The sequence below is a fragment of the Halictus rubicundus genome, chromosome 12, assembly GCF_050948215.1.
Source record: "Halictus rubicundus isolate RS-2024b chromosome 12, iyHalRubi1_principal, whole genome shotgun sequence".
Taxonomy (NCBI): domain Eukaryota; kingdom Metazoa; phylum Arthropoda; class Insecta; order Hymenoptera; family Halictidae; genus Halictus; species Halictus rubicundus.
Window position 1 is genome coordinate 11,479,743 of NC_135160.1, and position 16,893 is coordinate 11,496,635.

The following is a 16,893-nucleotide window of genomic DNA, read 5'->3' on the forward strand; positions in this document are numbered from 1 at the left end:
TGTAAAGTCCATAGATCCCTTTCCTTTTTAATAAATACAATAAGGAAAAGAAAGCATAACAGCGGCTACATGAATTCCATGCAATTAATGCATCGCTGAAGCTGAGATAATAATTTAAAATTAAATTATTAAACGTTAAAGAGATATGAAACGAAGCACCGTCAGATGGCATCACGATGCTATTCGACGTTTTAAAAAAATATTTTTAAATATCATAGAAGCAGCTTTATCAATTTATCGCTAGAACTGAAATAATAATTTTAAAATGCTATTTTACGGGTGACAGGGAAACGATAAGAGGATAGTGGGGATAGAAACGCGACGTAATGGAGGTCGTCGCGACTGGACGGTAAGAGGTGATTTTTGCAACTTCGTAACTATGTAACTTCTTTTGGCCTACATATATTGTCGCAACGATACATTGTCTTTATTGTATTTATATAGCGTTTTTCCGGCGATAACGCAGGCATCTACAGTGTTTGTACAATTGTAGAATTGCTTTTGTTCACGAAGATGTGAAAATAGAGATGAAATCGTTCCATGTCGGAGCTTCGGAAACTTCACACCGGCTGACGTGGTATATCAAGAGTGGACGATTTGACGAATCGGCCACACTGTAACCAGTTCCGCGTAAATGGATCTCAGGTGGTGAAGTTTCAGTTCGGACTGGTTCGAACGGAGTTTTCTCAGCGGGTTTTTCGACGTTTAGCCTAGCGAATCCATTTCATTTCTGGGAAAATGGTGTTGTTAACGATGATTGCGAGGATAGCAGATGGTTTGCCATTAGCGGCAACCATGCAAGAAGACGAACAGGTTAGAAGTCTGTTATGATGAAACGTCAAGTTTCGTTTTTCCTCGAGTTTCACTGTTTTTCCCGAATAACATTTCCAATTAATTTGCATACGACGAGTGCAACAATGCTCCGTTAAAATGGAAATGTTCTATCATTACACATTATGCAACTTTGTCGAATGTTAACAAATATTTTTATTTATTTACAGAGCGGTAGGAGTATCTTAGATTATCAGAATCAGGCGAAAATGTTGTTTAGAAAATTAGGGCCTCAGTCTCCGGATAGGTGTACTATAGAAACAGGTCCATATTTATTCCAGTAAGTTCATTATTTGTAAATTCGATGTGTTTAATTGCCTATTTTTTTTTTAATGTGGTATTAATTGCTCAACTTTGCAGCTACCTGATTGAGAATGAAATATGTTATTTGGTATTATGCGAGAAAAATTACAGTAAACGTGTAGCATATAGTTACCTGGAAGATATCGCACAAGAATTTCATTCTTTGTATGGTAGACGGGTCAACACAGTTACCAGGCCTTATAGTTTTATCGAATTTAGTATGTACTCTATTTATCCTATAGTTTAACCTATTTGCATTATTAAGCGAAATAATCTACACACAATAATTGTATATTTAGAGCAATGATGCAAATGGATTAAGCATAGCACTTTTTACAGAGTATATTCAATTATTAATATATCCGACTTTTCCAGATACTTACATTCAGAAAGCGAAAAAAGCTTTCTTGGATGGTAGGTCGAGAAGAAACATGAATGCACTGAATACCCAATTGCAGGATGTGCAGAGAATTATGGTTCAAAACATAGACGATGTTTTACAGAGGGGTACTGTTCTTTCAGGTAACAATGCAACAGAAATTTTAAAATGATCTGTTACGTCTCTAAGCTTGTATTGACTTGAAATTCATTTTCCAGAACTAGATACGAAAACGCAAAACTTGTCCATGTTATCGCAAAAATACAAGAAAGACGCAACTCACTTGAACAGTAAATCAATGTACGTGAAGGCTGTGGCTGGACTGGTCGCATTCTTGGTCTTCCTGTTATATTTCTTTGTTCTTTAGTTCAAATTAATCGACGAGTTTGTCATCACTGTGCAAAGACCATGGAGGTTTTTAATCATTCTGGTTTTCTTTCAAGATTAGCGATCGTATTATTATTTTCCGATAAGTGTATGGTACATTTAACTTTGACTCCAATCGTGATCGAGAGCGACGTACAGAAGTTGTATTCTGAGGAAAACTTGTCGCGACAAATACTATGACGTTGATACCGATATCAGGACATTCTTTCATACATTTACTATATATTGCCGTGCAATAAATATATAGTAGGTAATTGTTTACACGAGTAATGTACAACCATCACTGTTTCAATTAATGGAAAAACGATGCTAATAATTTTGTAAAAATAAAAGACAATATGTACAGCCGTATTTATATTAAAACGAAACTTTACTTTTATTTTCAAACAGTGAAAGTTAGTCTCACTTATTCCTGTTTGAGGCTGTATTAGTTTTATTATATATATTTTTTTATGGGGTTACATAATTTATGAAATCAGTAATGATTTGCAAGTAAAGAGAATATGTTAAATTATATTTATTCCTGTGGTTTTAGTATTACCTGGAATGTAATCATATATTTAGTTTTTCGGAAAGGGAACCAAAATAATGTATACAATTGGTTTTACGTTATTACAAATGTTATTTTAGAAAATCCAATTGTGTCGGTATATTAAGGTATTATATTTACAGTAAAAAAATTGAATTTATATTAAATGTACAATATGTTTCCTGGTTTAAACCAAGAAAAATAAAAATCTTATACACCTATATTTTTCCGAATATGTACAAATTGCTATTGTTCCATTTTCACAAGTTCGTCGTAATTAGGAATGTTAAAAGTTTTCATATTTGTTGTACCAATTTTTCGATCGTCGTTACCCGTTTCTTCTTCAGATTCCGAAAATTCGGAGTTAAAGAAGTAATTCACAGTTGAATTTGTTTTCGTGTTCTCCATTGCTTGTTTACACGTTTTCACTCTTTTTCGTGGAATATTTCTGTTACTACTTTTACTTGTCGAACTGTCCATGCATTCGTCGTCTAAAATATTAATTGATTCGTCATTTACGAGATTAACAACGATATTAAATATTACTACACAACAAATAAACGCACCTGTATCAATAATTTCATATATATCAGAGTGCTCTTTCAAAACCGCATATATTATTGGAAATTCTATTATAGTTTTATTTTTGAAATTTTCCTGTAACGACAGAGTTACGTCCAATTCATGAAACCTGATGAACAATTTGCAATTGAAGAATTCGTATTGTATATTTAATTAAATAAAGTACAATAAATGAAAGCGTTCTTACTTTGCATCCGACTTCGTTACTCTTTCTGCCTTCAAAAGAAATTTTATTCCAGGTAAACCAGCTGCTTGATAAAACTGTAATCTGTCATTTAAACACATTCTCAAATTTAATTCATCTATATCATTGGTGTTTTCCAATGACTTGAGAGGATCCAAAATATTTTCTATAACATTTGATAGCCTTGTATTTTCTAAAACCCTGTAATTAAAATAATTTTCCATATCCAAAAGGGAATATAATAGTACTCTATGTATTAATTACTTTACCTATTTGTTACCCATTTTGTATGGTCCGCTTGAGCAAAAATCCATTCTATTCTCCAAAATAATTCGTTAGTCTTCCAATTCAAATAAGTTGTGTTATTTTGATGTCTACTAAAATGTTGCGGCATAAATTGTAAGTTAACGTTTCTTTTAAATGCTGCTGCCCTGAGCTTAAACAAATGCTACAAAAACAATGTTTATATAGTGTATGTTTTACTCTTACGCTAACAATAAAATCATAACTAACCACTGGTAGATTGTTTTGTCGAGTGCACTTTTTAAATGGATCTCTCTTTAATTGCTCTACTGACCTGCCAATTTCTTCGAGTAGTCTATAGTCTAAAAATTGGCAAACATTTATCTTAAGTGTATAATTTCAGAATTACGTGAAATACTTAGGCGATTACAACTGTGTAGATGAGTATATTTTCGTAAAATACTAATTTACCGCTTAGAACGTCCAAATCCGTGAACGACTTTAATGGTACAAATTTTGTTTTATCCCTGACACCATCGCATTCTAACTCTTTTTTGTGAATGTTTACACATTGGAGGCAACAAGTTCTAACCTCGCACTTCGGACACGTGTATTTCGCCTTAGTTGCGCCGCATACTTCGCAATTTTCGATCCTGTAAATGGTTGTTATTTAAATTACGCACAGCACAATGAACTTACGAATGCATTCATCTCTGCGATCGAATAAACGAAGAGATTATTGAAATAATCATACTTTTCACTGGAAGTTGCCATATTAATTCTGTACCCCAAACACAGGATATAGTAGAGACGGAACTCCTATTGTAAGTTTGAGTGTTAAAAATATTTAATGCTTCACTATTTTATCGACATTGAATACATTAGTTTTCTGTTTTATCGACTATGCAAATATTGTCTTACTAATTTGTTATCTCAGACGAAATATAGAATTAGCATGTACCTTATGTCTAATTGTCTAGCGGAGATAATAGGAATAATCATACTTCATTGTTCCTATTTTATAGTTAGTATTAACATTACACACGGTTTCCAATTTTAAGATTTATTTTTCATATTTCTGTATGTACATATTTGTAGGTATTTCATGTATATTTCCATTTCATTTAGAAACATAGAATGGTAAATGCATTGACATCAAAATATGGACAATTTAGCTCTATTCTTCCGTTGGTTTTGTTCAGTATCAATATTCTTCTCCGATGCTCTTAGATCGACGAGTTCCTTTTGCTTTTCATTATACTTCATCGCGATGTTATTATACTGAATGCTTCCTTTCGCGTGTCTTCCCAACGATTCCCTCAGCTTCGACGATTCTCTCTCCAGTCTTAAAATATTTTCCCCGATTTGAAAGCCCGCTAGATTCAATTGTCGATTCGTTTTCGTTTTAAGTTCATTTTTACTTTTCGTACTACTCGTTTGGCTGTCAGTTTTTGCTGAAAACAAATTTGTAGGTTTATTAAAGCACAAAAACCAAGCACAGAACGATGCAAGAAATATTTCTCGGACATACGTTTGTCACCCAGAGTAGCGTTTATAAAATTAAACACATTCTTCTCATCCCTTTGTTTCTCCCTTTGGTACTGTCTCTCTCTTTGTTGTTCCAATTTTTGCTGCTGTTTACGCATTCGGCGTTCAACGGAGAATAAATTTTTATCTCCGCCCGAGTTCTCTCGTAACTCCATACAGTGATCTAAAGATGTTTATAGTGAAACATCAGGTCAGTGCAGAGAATTCGTGCTTGATGCTGTCGAGGACAGAATATATGTAAATTCATACCTAAGGATTTACCAGCTGGCAATACCGTTGCTTCGACTGGTTGTATTCGACCATTGGAATGTTTTCCAAGACCAGTACCCACCACATACCCCATCTGAGCCATTAACTTGCTACCTATACCACGAGTATGTTTCTCCCAATTTCCAAGGGGTGCACTATTATCCATCATGAGAGGAGACTGGTGAATGACTACTTCTTTAGGATACTCTGGAGAATCGCTTTCGCTGTTCGAATCATCGGATGTATCCGACATTTCTAAGTCATCTATGATAACATCTATGGTAATAGACAACGTGAAAAAAGAAGATGTGTAACACATCGAATTTAGGCATGCGATACTAACCGAGGGGCAGAATATCTTGCACGAAAACTTCGGCAATGTCACCGCTTGTTACGAACTTAATCCTAAAAAGATCTCCGGCTTTGTCTGGCATTTTGATCACAACACCTCTGTGCCAGAGTTCATTCTTTTGTTTTGCCAGTACCCTGCTACCCATTTCTATACTTTGGAAATCAGGTTCCCTATCGATAGAAGCACACTTACATGTATATACGTGCATGTACTCGACGATCGGTGTTTACGCTTCGGTTACTAAATCTTGATTGATTTACCTATATTCTTGAATGCTAGACAACAACACTAATTCACCATGAGAGAATCTGCAGTCCTCGTCGGAAAACTTACAGTTCCCATTCAAATAGTACGGACACGGAAGCATTTCTTTGTGCATCGGATTTAGGAAGAATACTCTGACCTGAACAATAGTTACATTCTCTTAAGCATGCAAATTTGTGCGAATTAACGTCGTCGGACACAACCAAAAAGCGTCCGACTTTTTAAGCGGTTCACTTTAAAGGATACATTGTTAATTAATGCTACAACGTGCTAGAATTGCAATGCTCTAGAGAAATATCGATCTCCTTACCTTTATTTCTTGCATACTTTTTATTTCCATTGTATTGTTGATCCAGTAAACCGAGCATATCATAGCATTATGGTAACCAACTCCTCCCCAACTGCTACCATAGGGAGCTCTACATTTCATGCCCTCCAGCTGCTTCAACTCTTCCTACAAGATTAACTTGCACCGTATAATTGTGTCATTGCTGTGCCGTATAGAATACTTGCATACTGACTTCTATATTGTTACTGGAAGCTCCAGCAGCTTGTTCATTCTGCTTATTATTCTCAGTGTCATCTGAGACTTTCTCCAGTTGCGCCTGATGAATTTACAATGAAAGAGAACACCGCAAATAAGGCTTATTGTTGTTAATAGGAAACGATGCTCAAGGAAAATATTATTCAAATCGAATAAGTAAATATAAGGCTATGGATCTTTATGCAAAATGAATAGACAAAAACTAATATATTTACACCTTCAAATTTTGTTAATCTTCCTACAATTTAAAATTTCACTTACTGAGAAAAAGTTTTTGTTTACCATAATATTTGCTTCTTCTAATTAAATAATGACTTTTCCTTAGTATTTTCTCCTATCATTGGAAATAACTATTATATTCTAGGAGATTGAGCCAAATTGTGCTTTGTGTATAGAAGGTGGATCATTTAAGACAAAAATAAAGATAGAAAAAGAAGCATTGGATAAAACTTGCTTCTCCCATCTATTGCCAAACACCCTATATACAATTCAGAAAACATTTAAGGCATGAGGATTACCTTGAACAAGGCATATTCTTTAGCCAGTGGATCATCGTCGTCGTCGCTCAAAATCTCAGTGGAGGAATCATTTTCCGTGTCCCCGGACTCGATGCTTTGCAGGCTCTCTTTCGTTAAATTAATTAGCTCTTCAATGTCCGACTTTAGGCTCAACAAATTCTCCCGATCGGGTCCCTCGGCCGTCGACGATAGGGTAGCTTGAACTTGTGCCAGCTGACAAAAACGTATGAAATCACGTACATTGAAACGAATCGTGAACCGAGGGGATCGTTTATTTAAAAGGTTAATCCTTGTCAAAAAAAGGAGGCTGCTCATCGTACCTGTTCCTCGTACTGCGTGATTGATTCCTTCAGACTTTCCACGTCTGTCATGATACTCCTATGACGACGACAGAAACGGGAATTGATTCATAGGTCCCCGAGAAACAGGGGATTTCGGTGTCGAACGCGTTAACAGTTTACATTTGCACTATATTTGCCGTTTTGCTTAACGATCGAAGTCGTAGATACACATATCTACATACATACACGGTGCCACCGACAACGCCGAGAGGACGAAGTCTGCTGTAATTCAGCGGACGAATTCCGTCTTTACCGACCGAGCGAAGGCGCGCGCATCGCGCGCCATTCAAATTACATCGTAATTTTCACTTATTGATTTTCGTTATTGTTTTCGCAGCATGTTCAATTTAACAGGTTGCGAATGTTTATGCAAATGCACATTTACGTAGAACGAGGTCGAATAAACGGGATTTCGTCGAAAAACGTGTTCCGTGATTAAAGGATCTCGAAAATGTGTTGCTCGTATTGTATACTTTGCGTTACAGAATCTTTTTAGAAATAAAATTAGATGCAGCATCGTCAAACTTTTGTTATTATAAACTCGACTGTTCTGTTTTTGGCAAGTGTGCTCATCATCAGAGCTGGCGAAACGAATCAAAAAATAATAATGCTCACTTCCGTTCTCTGTCGGGCCTCCGTGCAAACGATTGGGAATTTTCGCAATCATGCAATCGACGACCCTAAATGGTTTTGGAGACCTCGACTCGAGTACGGCGAGTGGATCTACCGTGAGCGTCACTGCGTTTTCGCGACAGGTCGTTTCCGATACTCGCCGGCAACAGGAAATCAATATCCGGAAGGAAGATGGATCGCGTCGAATTAAGGGCGCCGCGACGCCTACGTTAATAGGGATAATTGCCTCAAACGCGAAGCATATTTCCGGACCAAGGGTGCATAGCTTGCGGAAGGTTGCTCGCAGCGGCCAGGACACCAGCAGGACTTTCTTCGGGGGATGAAATCCTGACCGTCTCGCCCTCCAGTCGACAGGTCTCTCCTTTCCCGAAGAGGGATTTCCCGAATTACATTCGATGTTCTCGATACTAGGAGAACACAGATGGCAGGAATCGAATTGTAAACATCATCGAGTCTCTGACGACTATGTTTTTCCAGTCATCGCGATGATTAGATAGAAAATTCTCTCTTTCAGAACCTCGGAACAGCACGTTACAATGCCGCGCTGCCAGACAAGAGACACTTTCGTGCGGCCAGAACAATATTATGTAACGAAAATACCGTTTGTTATGAACGTTCCACCGTAGAGTTCCGTCGATGATGATGAAACTCATGTTACAGGACGGACGTTACGTGACGTGGAATGCCTATTTCCGCGAAACAGCGCAAACACCGGAAGGAAACAGGAAGTCGGAACGTAGGGAAGTAGAGACGAACGGAGGTCGTCCGCTGCGATCATCCGATCAGGAGGAACTCGCAGGTGTCTCGCGTCTCGCTCCTCCACGATATAGCGATTAATTATCACTTCCTCGCGAATAACAATCGCATTTTGACTCAACACTACTAATTCCAAATCATATCCAGCGATCCTTCAGCAAGCTCCGGCGCCTCTGCAGAGTCCTGCGTTGCGAGATCGCTAGCAATCTCGAAACCAATCATTTTTAAGGCAAATCACCGTCGAGACACATCATAGGTAAAACTTCAAAAGACGAAATAAGCCCGGGTATTAGGGTACGAGGAGACGGAAGTAGCGTGCCAGGATATCTAGGACCCTCGGTTGTATCCTTCTGACGAGCCTGCACCCCTGTATCCTGAAAACGTGGCGGGTACGTGTCGAGGACGAGTCATGGACACCACCACGACCACCGTAGACCAGTGGTCCTCATCGACATTGAAGGTCCTTGGACTGGTTTTGACGTTGGAGCAAATTCTTCAAGTTGAAAATTTTGCTCTTTGGAAAACCGGGGGTTTCACGTACAAATCTATAATAATCGTCCACTGGTTTAACACGTTGACGACCTTGATGGTCACCGCGTGTTAAACTGTAGTCGACTTGCTGAAAAATTATTGTAATAATTAACCCACCGCGGATTTTATGCATTTATAATAAATTGGTGCAATTTAACACGTTGACCGCCGTGTCACCCACACGTGGGTGACGGAATTATTTGTCCTGGTTTCAAATGAATTTTTACGTTAATATATTCATCGTACCAAATTTAATTAGGATCTGTGAAATGCAAGAATTAATTAATTTTTTTCAATTTTTATTTCATTAAATAACTTACTTTGATTTTATGGAATTTTTGAGGTTTCTAGTTTGGCAGTTAAAACAGGAGAAAAATTAAGACGAATAAAAATATGCTATTTTCAACTTGTTAGAATTACTGAAGAAAGAATTGTATCTGGCTCCCATCTCTTGTGATTGATGCAAACAATTTTAATTTTGCAAAATGATCTAGTCGTAACGTTAGTAGCAGCGAATATCAATTTCTTCGTTCAGAAATGAGCTAGATTATAGTGTAAGGCGCAAACTTCGTTACCGAGTAACTAGTAATAATAATTGTTAATATCTAATAATTAGATACTAAACATTAACCCGGCGGTCGACACAGTGTTAGTCCATATAATTTTTGATAGGTTCGGTTTGGGTTTGGGAACCACCGGCGTACACATTCGAAGGAATTCTTTTTTTTCCCGCTGAACCACAGACGCATTAGGCTCGCATAACAGCGCGACAATTATGCCAATCGCCGGGTGGAGCTGTTCGGGGTGCGACCGGACGGCCATGTTATCCTGGAAACAGCGACGACGCTGACGCCGACGCGACGGCACACGTCGGTTTGAAATGCTGTCCTAACTAAGAGCAAAAATTTAAAAAACTGAAATACTCGTAAGCATATTTATTCTTCACTAAAGATGCTCGCAATAATTTCTTCCTGTCGTCAATGAAACAAATGAATAAATCAGTAGTACGGCCAGAAATTAATGAGTGCATTTCAGTGCATTTAATAACAGGCGTCTAAGATAAACAATAATGCGAAGCATTGCAAAATACTTAAACATAAAATAACATAGAATAATTAAATTAACCCTTTGCACTCGGCACTATTTTCATTGTAAAACTAAATTTTTCTTCGGTCTTAGAATATTTCCATTTTATTCACACTTAGTTCATAGATTAGTTCCAGATCGAAGCTATTCAAAGGATTTTTTATATTCCTCCATAAATAAAAAACGAGCGTAACGCAAAGAGGCTTCAGGTTAGTCCATGTTACTTAACGTTAAACAACTGTTTTTGGAAAATCTTTTTCCGCCAGTTAATAGTTGAAGCCATTTGCAATAACCCATACGATTTGTAGACCCCTAAGTATTCAATTATAGGCGAAGTAATTACATAACTATCGCACTGAAAACTGATGGATTCCCAGGAGCGAGGAGATGGTTATTTACCATGCGTATATCTCCGTAAAAAAATTTGTTTTCAAAAATCTGACTTTGGCACATCATGCGCGCACTATTCGGCTAAACAAAAATAATTTATTTTTCTTCTAAAAATCGACAATTTATCAAATGGATTTTTTGCCACTGTGCGCCGTCGCGCGCTCGTATCTTACAAACGTCGAACGCAACTAGGATATCATGCGAACGGGCGTGTTGTTCAGGCCGATTGTGTCCCTTCAAGATCCTGGGTGGCCGAGCTTGCGCACGTTAAGTATTCCATCTACCAGGACCCCATGCCAGGACGCTCGCTTACCCCGTCACGAGGCTCCGTTGCCGTTCGAGGGACATCTGCACGTCTGGAGTGTCTGGACGTCCTCGGGGTCTCGTCAACGTCCTGTCACTCGTCAACCGCGTGGCGCCGGAAGCATCCGCGCCACCAGGACCCCATAACTCAGCGGCGATATCCTCCGGGATCCAGGAGGACCGCGTGGTGCCGACGTATTCGCACGTTCGTGGCTCGCCAGGATAACAGGACGTCGGCGACCGTTTCGCCGATGTCGTTACTCCTTTCGCGGAGAAAATTCAAGACACCTTCAGGAAGAAGACTTCCGGTGGAAACGTAGAAAATCGTAAGACAGAGAAACTGCTCCGTTTTTTGGTACATCTTGCGGTGGAGGGGGTGAGTTTGTCGGGGAAAGAAAGAGTCGGGAGGACAGGGAGATAGCATAGAAGCTTTCTTATCGAAGTTGATCGGTAGCTGTCGAACTCGCAACGTCTTCCGCGTGTCTTAATTTTGGCTGCGTATCACAGGCGATCATAAAGCGGGTCGCGTGTGCCACCGAAAAAAAATTCCAGATATCCGGATGGATTTCCGATAACGGACCGTGCGGCTGTACGTGTACACACACGTGTACAGCCGGTTCCCGCAACACCGTTCACACCCCCTTCGGCGAAACAAATATTGATTCGATATTGTCGGACGCGACGCCACGCGACGCTATGTCACGGAAAATTGCCTATCCTTTTTTTTGCTTTTTTGCTTTTTCGTGCGCTTCGATCAGAGAAGCTTTTTGTAGTCGAGAACGGATCCAGAATAGCGGAGTCTCGCGACCAGAGAGAGAGAGAGAGAGAGAGAGCATTTAAACAGCGGCGCCGATCGATCGCAGGCTTTCACGGGGTGACAGGCAGACTTTAACCCGAGTTAATATCGAGGCAACGATAACAGGATTTATTCCAATTTGAGCTTCAAAGCGTCGGCCTGTTTGTCCATCAGGATAGCAGCGCAGAGGTGGAGGCCGACGTTTCTATTATTCATCCGCCCACAATTGATCGGGACAGGGGTGGCGCGATTGGCCCGGTGGCTGGCGGTTTCATAGTCTGCTCCAGAGGATCGCGTTTAGTCGATTGTCCTGCCTGCCCATTCTTGCTCGATCTGCCGTGGTGGTTCGGCGCCTTTTTCTCCCCTTTACAAATTTATTTATTCACGATGGATCCCGTCGAACCGATTTCAGAGTTTTTCTTCTACGGTTCGTCAAGTTACACTGAAACATTTTATTGAGTGTACTACTGATAATTAACCCTTTGCACTCGAAGCCATTGTAACTCCAAAATATCTTTTCCGACCTAGAATATTTCCCTTCTATATATATATTTTTTCATGCTATAGATACGAAAATGGTGCAGTTTACTCGTACAGTACTGAAATGTTTAGTAATTTACTAAATACAAATAAATTTAATACTGTGAAAAATATTTTGAATAATGATACAGGAATTTTTAGTGGCGCCTTACAGTCGCCATTCGAGTAAGGGTTAGACTGCGGATTTTATGCATTCGTGACAAAAATTAGTAACTAGAGACTAGTAACTTAACACTAGAACTACCGAATCAGTCAAAATGACTGGTGGATGATTTTTTCTTTCACGGTTAGTGAAAGTATGAAAACGTTTTGGAACTATGAAGACTATGACAAATTTTGTAATATATCTCTTCTTTGGAGTACATGTTACCAGAAACATCGTATGAAACCTGAGTAAATTCGATCTTGCTGTTATTATAAAGGGATAAGTCTAAGTCACGTTTAGGGCTCGCTAGTTCTAGTGTCAATTTTATCATAGTTTGAGCTATGAATTTTTCGCAAGTTACGGTTGCTAGTCAAGTTTTGACACGAACATAAAGAGTAATGTGAAGTTGGGAAAAATGCTGGAGACAAGAGACAAAAATGAGTAACCCAAATGTAGAACAGTAAAAAGATTAACCCTTAACGGACCAATGCAGCCATACGAGCGGCATGTCAGTTTTACTTACTGGGTCCAATGCCGCGTATATGGCGGCAAAAATCATTTTATTATTTTGTCATTTTGAATATTTTCCTGTCTATCCTTGATATGAAAATGTAGAGTCCACAGTTTCCCTTCGTATGAAAAATATCTTGGACCTGGTCGGAAGTAAACTTGAAATACTTCCGGACCGTTGTTAAAATGATGTTAGAACGTATTATTTTCAGATTCTTCAAATTATTCGAGAAAGAATGAAATGTCTGACCGTTGTCCTCTTGCAATAAAGACCCACAGTCGACCGTGGCCGCGAAGGAGGCGACAAGGGAAGGGGTTGAGGTAACGCTATCGATTCAGGAATTCGTCAAGGGAAGCTTAGGCGACCGGAGGCAGAGTCTCGTGTTTCCGCAGGACGAGTAACGATATATCCTCGAGCGTGGTAGCTAGTAATTACGGAGGAAAGCTGCAGCTTCTCGCGGCTGCGAGAGCACCGATACTAAGAGAGAGAAAGAGAGAGAGAGAGAGAGAGAGATGCTATCATGAAGAGGTATCGTTCGCCGGTGGAACAATGTTCCTTGGCACGGTGTTGGTGCATCGTTGCCTCTTAAAACCCGGCAGCCTCTGGGCGTTTAAGTCCTCATACCGTTCTAATTGAGGTTCCTCCTCGTTACCGCGAAAGGGTTACCGGAAACAATGGCCGGGACGACAGCGGATGACAATTGCACGTAGCCAAGCATCCGCGCCGCTAACAAAAGCGCGGCCAGCCTGGTCCTTCTCGTTTTCGCAGTGCCTCGCATCATGCTGCTGCTGCTCCGTCTTCTTCTTGCTTCTTCTACTCTCTCGGCATTGTTCCCGGCCGAGCTTCAGCCTCGGATAACGAGTAACGAAGCGTCCTCCGCGGTCCTCGAGGTATCGAGACAGAGGGCCAGCCCGAAACGGCCCCCCTCGAACCAGGCAACCTTGCCGAAGAACCCGCGGCAGGCCCGAAGCGGTCTAAACGCGGCAAGGACTCCCTTCTGCCAAAGCAAACTCAATAAATAAAGAAAAACTACAATTTTATACGGGCAGGAAGCACGGTGTCAGGACTTACGGTTTCGAGGATCGTGAACGACCTTGAATAACCTTCACAATGCGGGACGTTGTATTTGTTTTGGAACGCCTTGAATATGTACGAATAAAGGGAAAAACATATCGCTTCGTTCAGGAAGATTAGGCTTCACCTATAACAAAATTAACCCTTAGCACTCGAATGGCGCCACTAGAAATTGCAATATCATTATTCAAAATATTTTTTACATTATTCAATTTGTTTGGATTGAATAAATTACTAAAAAATTTTCAGTATTGTACGAGTAAATTCCACCGTTTTCGTAGGTACAACGTGAAAAAAAATATGAAGACAATAGGGCCAAGAAAAATTGTATATCCAACGAGAAGGCAATAGGGCCCAGAAAGAAAATTGTAGAGTCAAAGAAACTATAGTAGGGCTTTTGAAAAAATTGTATAGGGTCAATGAAACTATAATAGGGCTTCTGAAAAAATTGTAGGGTCAAAGAAACTATAGTAGGGCTTTTGAAAAAATTGTATAGGGTCAATGAAACTATAACAGGGCTTCTGAAAAAATTGTAGATTCAACAAGAAAACAATAGGGCCAAGAAAAATTGTAGATCCAACGAGAAAGCAATAGGGCCCAGAAAGAAAATTGTATAGGGTCGAAGAAACTATAGTAGGGCTTTTGAAAAAATTGTACCTCCAACGAGAAGACAATAAGGCCCCAGAATGAAAATTGTGGGGTCAATGAAACTATAATAGTGCTTCTGAAAAGGGTGTGTCAAGGGTACGAAGAAATGTTTCGTTTTGGAGTTGAAATAACTTCGAGTGGAAAGGGTTAAACCTTCGAGGACGAACGTCGACGTATTGACGAAATCAGAATCGTGTATCTAATTCCTGCAAACACATAATTCAATTGCATACCTTAGAATAGATCGGTGGGTACATATCGCTAATTTTTCCTCTAATTTAAGACTTTCATGCAACATCTTTGAGGAACAAGTTCTTAAAAAATCCTCGTCTGCAAAGGGCGAATGAAACCAGGTTGCAGGCTTCTTGAAATCAAGCAAATTTTATCCGATGCATTTTTTTTTCTGTCGCGAGTAGCAAGTGGGATATTCGAGCGATCAGTTTCGGACGCTTCACCCTGTATAATTTCAAGCCTAAATTGTTCGGCAACGCGGCGCGTCGTCGTCGCGACGCGGAAGATCGCCGGTAGCTTTGCGAGTCCGTTCGATCGTGAAACCGATCCCGATTTCCGTAAACTTGTTCGGGATTGGTCGTTAATCGTCGACGTTCCTGCAGACGCAAACCAACGAGGACGATAACGGAGCGACGATATAACGAGCGTCGCGTCGGTGTTGAGCCAATAGAATATCCGTGCAATTACCGGAGTAGCGTGCGTAATTATTTTAATGATCGCGCCGGGAATCGATAGCCCCGAACCGGAGGGATAGTCTGGCCGACACGAGCTCCGCTTTACGAAACTAATTTAATTAGTACTTTAAGCAGTGCGCGCGGGCGTAACAGAGGTCGCTGATAATAGGAGGGAAGAGGGGCGAGCGTTATCAGCAGGATCCTTTCACGTTAAACCCATTAACGGTACAATTAGCCGCACGCTGGATTTTCCATTGAAAAGCGGGAGCCGAGCCTCGTGAAAAGGCTTCTACCTAATTTCGCGAGAAAGGGTGAAAGAATCCATGATGAAGGAAACACGGGGAACGTTCTCGGTCTCGGGGGCCCGGGGAACACCCTTGCTCCCTGAACACGACGAAGAGGTGGATGAAGAAGAAAAGCGCGGATGATAAGAAGAGAAAGAAACCCGGCCGGAACAACGAAGAGGACTGAAAGAGGAGGAAGAAACAAGTCGAATCTCTCCGACTCCGCGGAGTTACTCGCCTCTCATTTTGCTCGAGTGCCCTCGCGAACGGGGAAACATTTCAATTAATTACTGCGTAATTAAAATATGAAAAAGTAGTCATTACCTCGCGTTTCCGCGTCGGTTACCCGGACAACTTTCTTGTTCGCTCGCCGACCCCCGTGTTCCGTTCGACAAGACTCCTTTCCCCGGCTCTCTCTCTCTCTCTCTCTCTCTCTCTCTCTCTCTCTCTCTCTCTTCCGTTTCGCGTTTCGTGTTCCTCGCCGCGCTCTCCCAGGCCCGACTTTTCGAACGATATTCCGTTCTCGCGTTTTATTTCGCCGACACAGATAATCCGCTGCGGTGCACTTGCTCTCTCGCCCTTGCCCTCCCTCTCCCTCTCTCCCTCTCTCTCTCTCTCTCTCTCTCTCTCTCTCTCTCTATTACTCTGTGTTTCTCGCCATCGCGAGCATTAATTATGCACGTGTCAGGTAACTCCGAAGTGGTTGCCAGGTAAGCAGCCTGCTAGATGCGCACCGTGTGCGCCGTGCACCTACATGCAGAAATAAACACTCTGCCGGGACATCCTCGCGCTTGACCCGTCGCCGTACGAACGCTCCCGAACATCTTCCGAGATCATGCCAACGTTCTGCAACGGGCATCAAGGCCGACTCTTCCCCTTTTCGAAAAATGAAGCAGTCGCATAGTGTATTTGTTGGACCTCATCGACTTGCTCCTGTCTACTGTCCCTGCACACGCCGCTACGTTCATTCGGACTCTAATTAACCCTTTGCACTCGAAGTTGTTGTTGTGACTCCAAAACGAAACATTTCTTCCGACCTAGAATATTTCCCTTCTATATATTTTTCTTTTCATGTTATACATACTAGCACAATACTGAAACGTTTAGTAATTTATTAAATACAAACAAATTTAATAATGTAAAAATATTTTGAATAAAGATACAGCAATTTTTAGTGGCGCCTTACAGTCGCCATTCGAGTGCTAAGGGTTAAGTCCTCAATGAACCAACTATTATATCTGGCTGGTCAGTCCTTG

The 16,893-nt window shown here is 40.5% G+C and overlaps 3 protein-coding genes across 7 annotated transcripts; 1 reads left to right on the top strand and 2 right to left on the bottom strand.

Moving 5' to 3' along the window:
• Nucleotides 1-380: 380 nt before the first annotated feature.
• On the top strand, nucleotides 381-2,650 carry Sec22 (vesicle-trafficking protein SEC22). Its single transcript, XM_076797949.1, has 5 exons — nucleotides 381-813; nucleotides 1,002-1,111; nucleotides 1,192-1,352; nucleotides 1,510-1,656; nucleotides 1,732-2,650. The coding sequence occupies exons 1-5, from the start codon at nucleotides 739-741 to the stop codon at nucleotides 1,878-1,880; spliced, it is 642 nt and encodes a 213-aa protein (XP_076654064.1). The 5' UTR covers nucleotides 381-738; the 3' UTR covers nucleotides 1,881-2,650.
• LOC143359753 (box C/D snoRNA protein 1) lies at nucleotides 2,393-4,247 on the bottom strand. Of its 4 annotated transcripts, none has more exons than XM_076797948.1 (7): nucleotides 4,193-4,247; nucleotides 3,910-4,091; nucleotides 3,709-3,800; nucleotides 3,465-3,643; nucleotides 3,199-3,396; nucleotides 2,996-3,120; nucleotides 2,393-2,920 (listed from the first exon to the last, which is right to left on the bottom strand). In XM_076797948.1, the coding sequence occupies exons 1-7, from the start codon at nucleotides 4,210-4,212 to the stop codon at nucleotides 2,676-2,678; spliced, it is 1,041 nt and encodes a 346-aa protein (XP_076654063.1). In that variant the 5' UTR covers nucleotides 4,213-4,247; the 3' UTR covers nucleotides 2,393-2,675. The 4 variants fall into 4 exon arrangements, with proteins under 4 accessions (XP_076654063.1, XP_076654062.1, XP_076654061.1 ...); XM_076797947.1 differs by having other exon boundaries at nucleotides 3,709-3,822; nucleotides 3,869-4,091; XM_076797946.1 differs by having other exon boundaries at nucleotides 2,393-3,120.
• Nucleotides 4,248-4,484: 237 nt separating this feature from the next.
• Nucleotides 4,485-7,445, bottom strand: LOC143359537 (zinc finger CCCH-type with G patch domain-containing protein). 2 transcript variants are annotated; one of them, XM_076797522.1, is made up of 9 exons: nucleotides 7,234-7,445; nucleotides 6,914-7,126; nucleotides 6,373-6,456; nucleotides 6,162-6,305; nucleotides 5,848-5,990; nucleotides 5,579-5,757; nucleotides 5,236-5,499; nucleotides 4,970-5,149; nucleotides 4,485-4,892 (listed from the first exon to the last, which is right to left on the bottom strand). In XM_076797522.1, the coding sequence occupies exons 1-9, from the start codon at nucleotides 7,282-7,284 to the stop codon at nucleotides 4,594-4,596; spliced, it is 1,557 nt and encodes a 518-aa protein (XP_076653637.1). In that variant the 5' UTR covers nucleotides 7,285-7,445; the 3' UTR covers nucleotides 4,485-4,593. The 2 variants fall into 2 exon arrangements, with proteins under 2 accessions (XP_076653637.1, XP_076653636.1); XM_076797521.1 differs by having other exon boundaries at nucleotides 5,236-5,511.
• Between the last annotated feature and the right edge of the window lie 9,448 nt (nucleotides 7,446-16,893).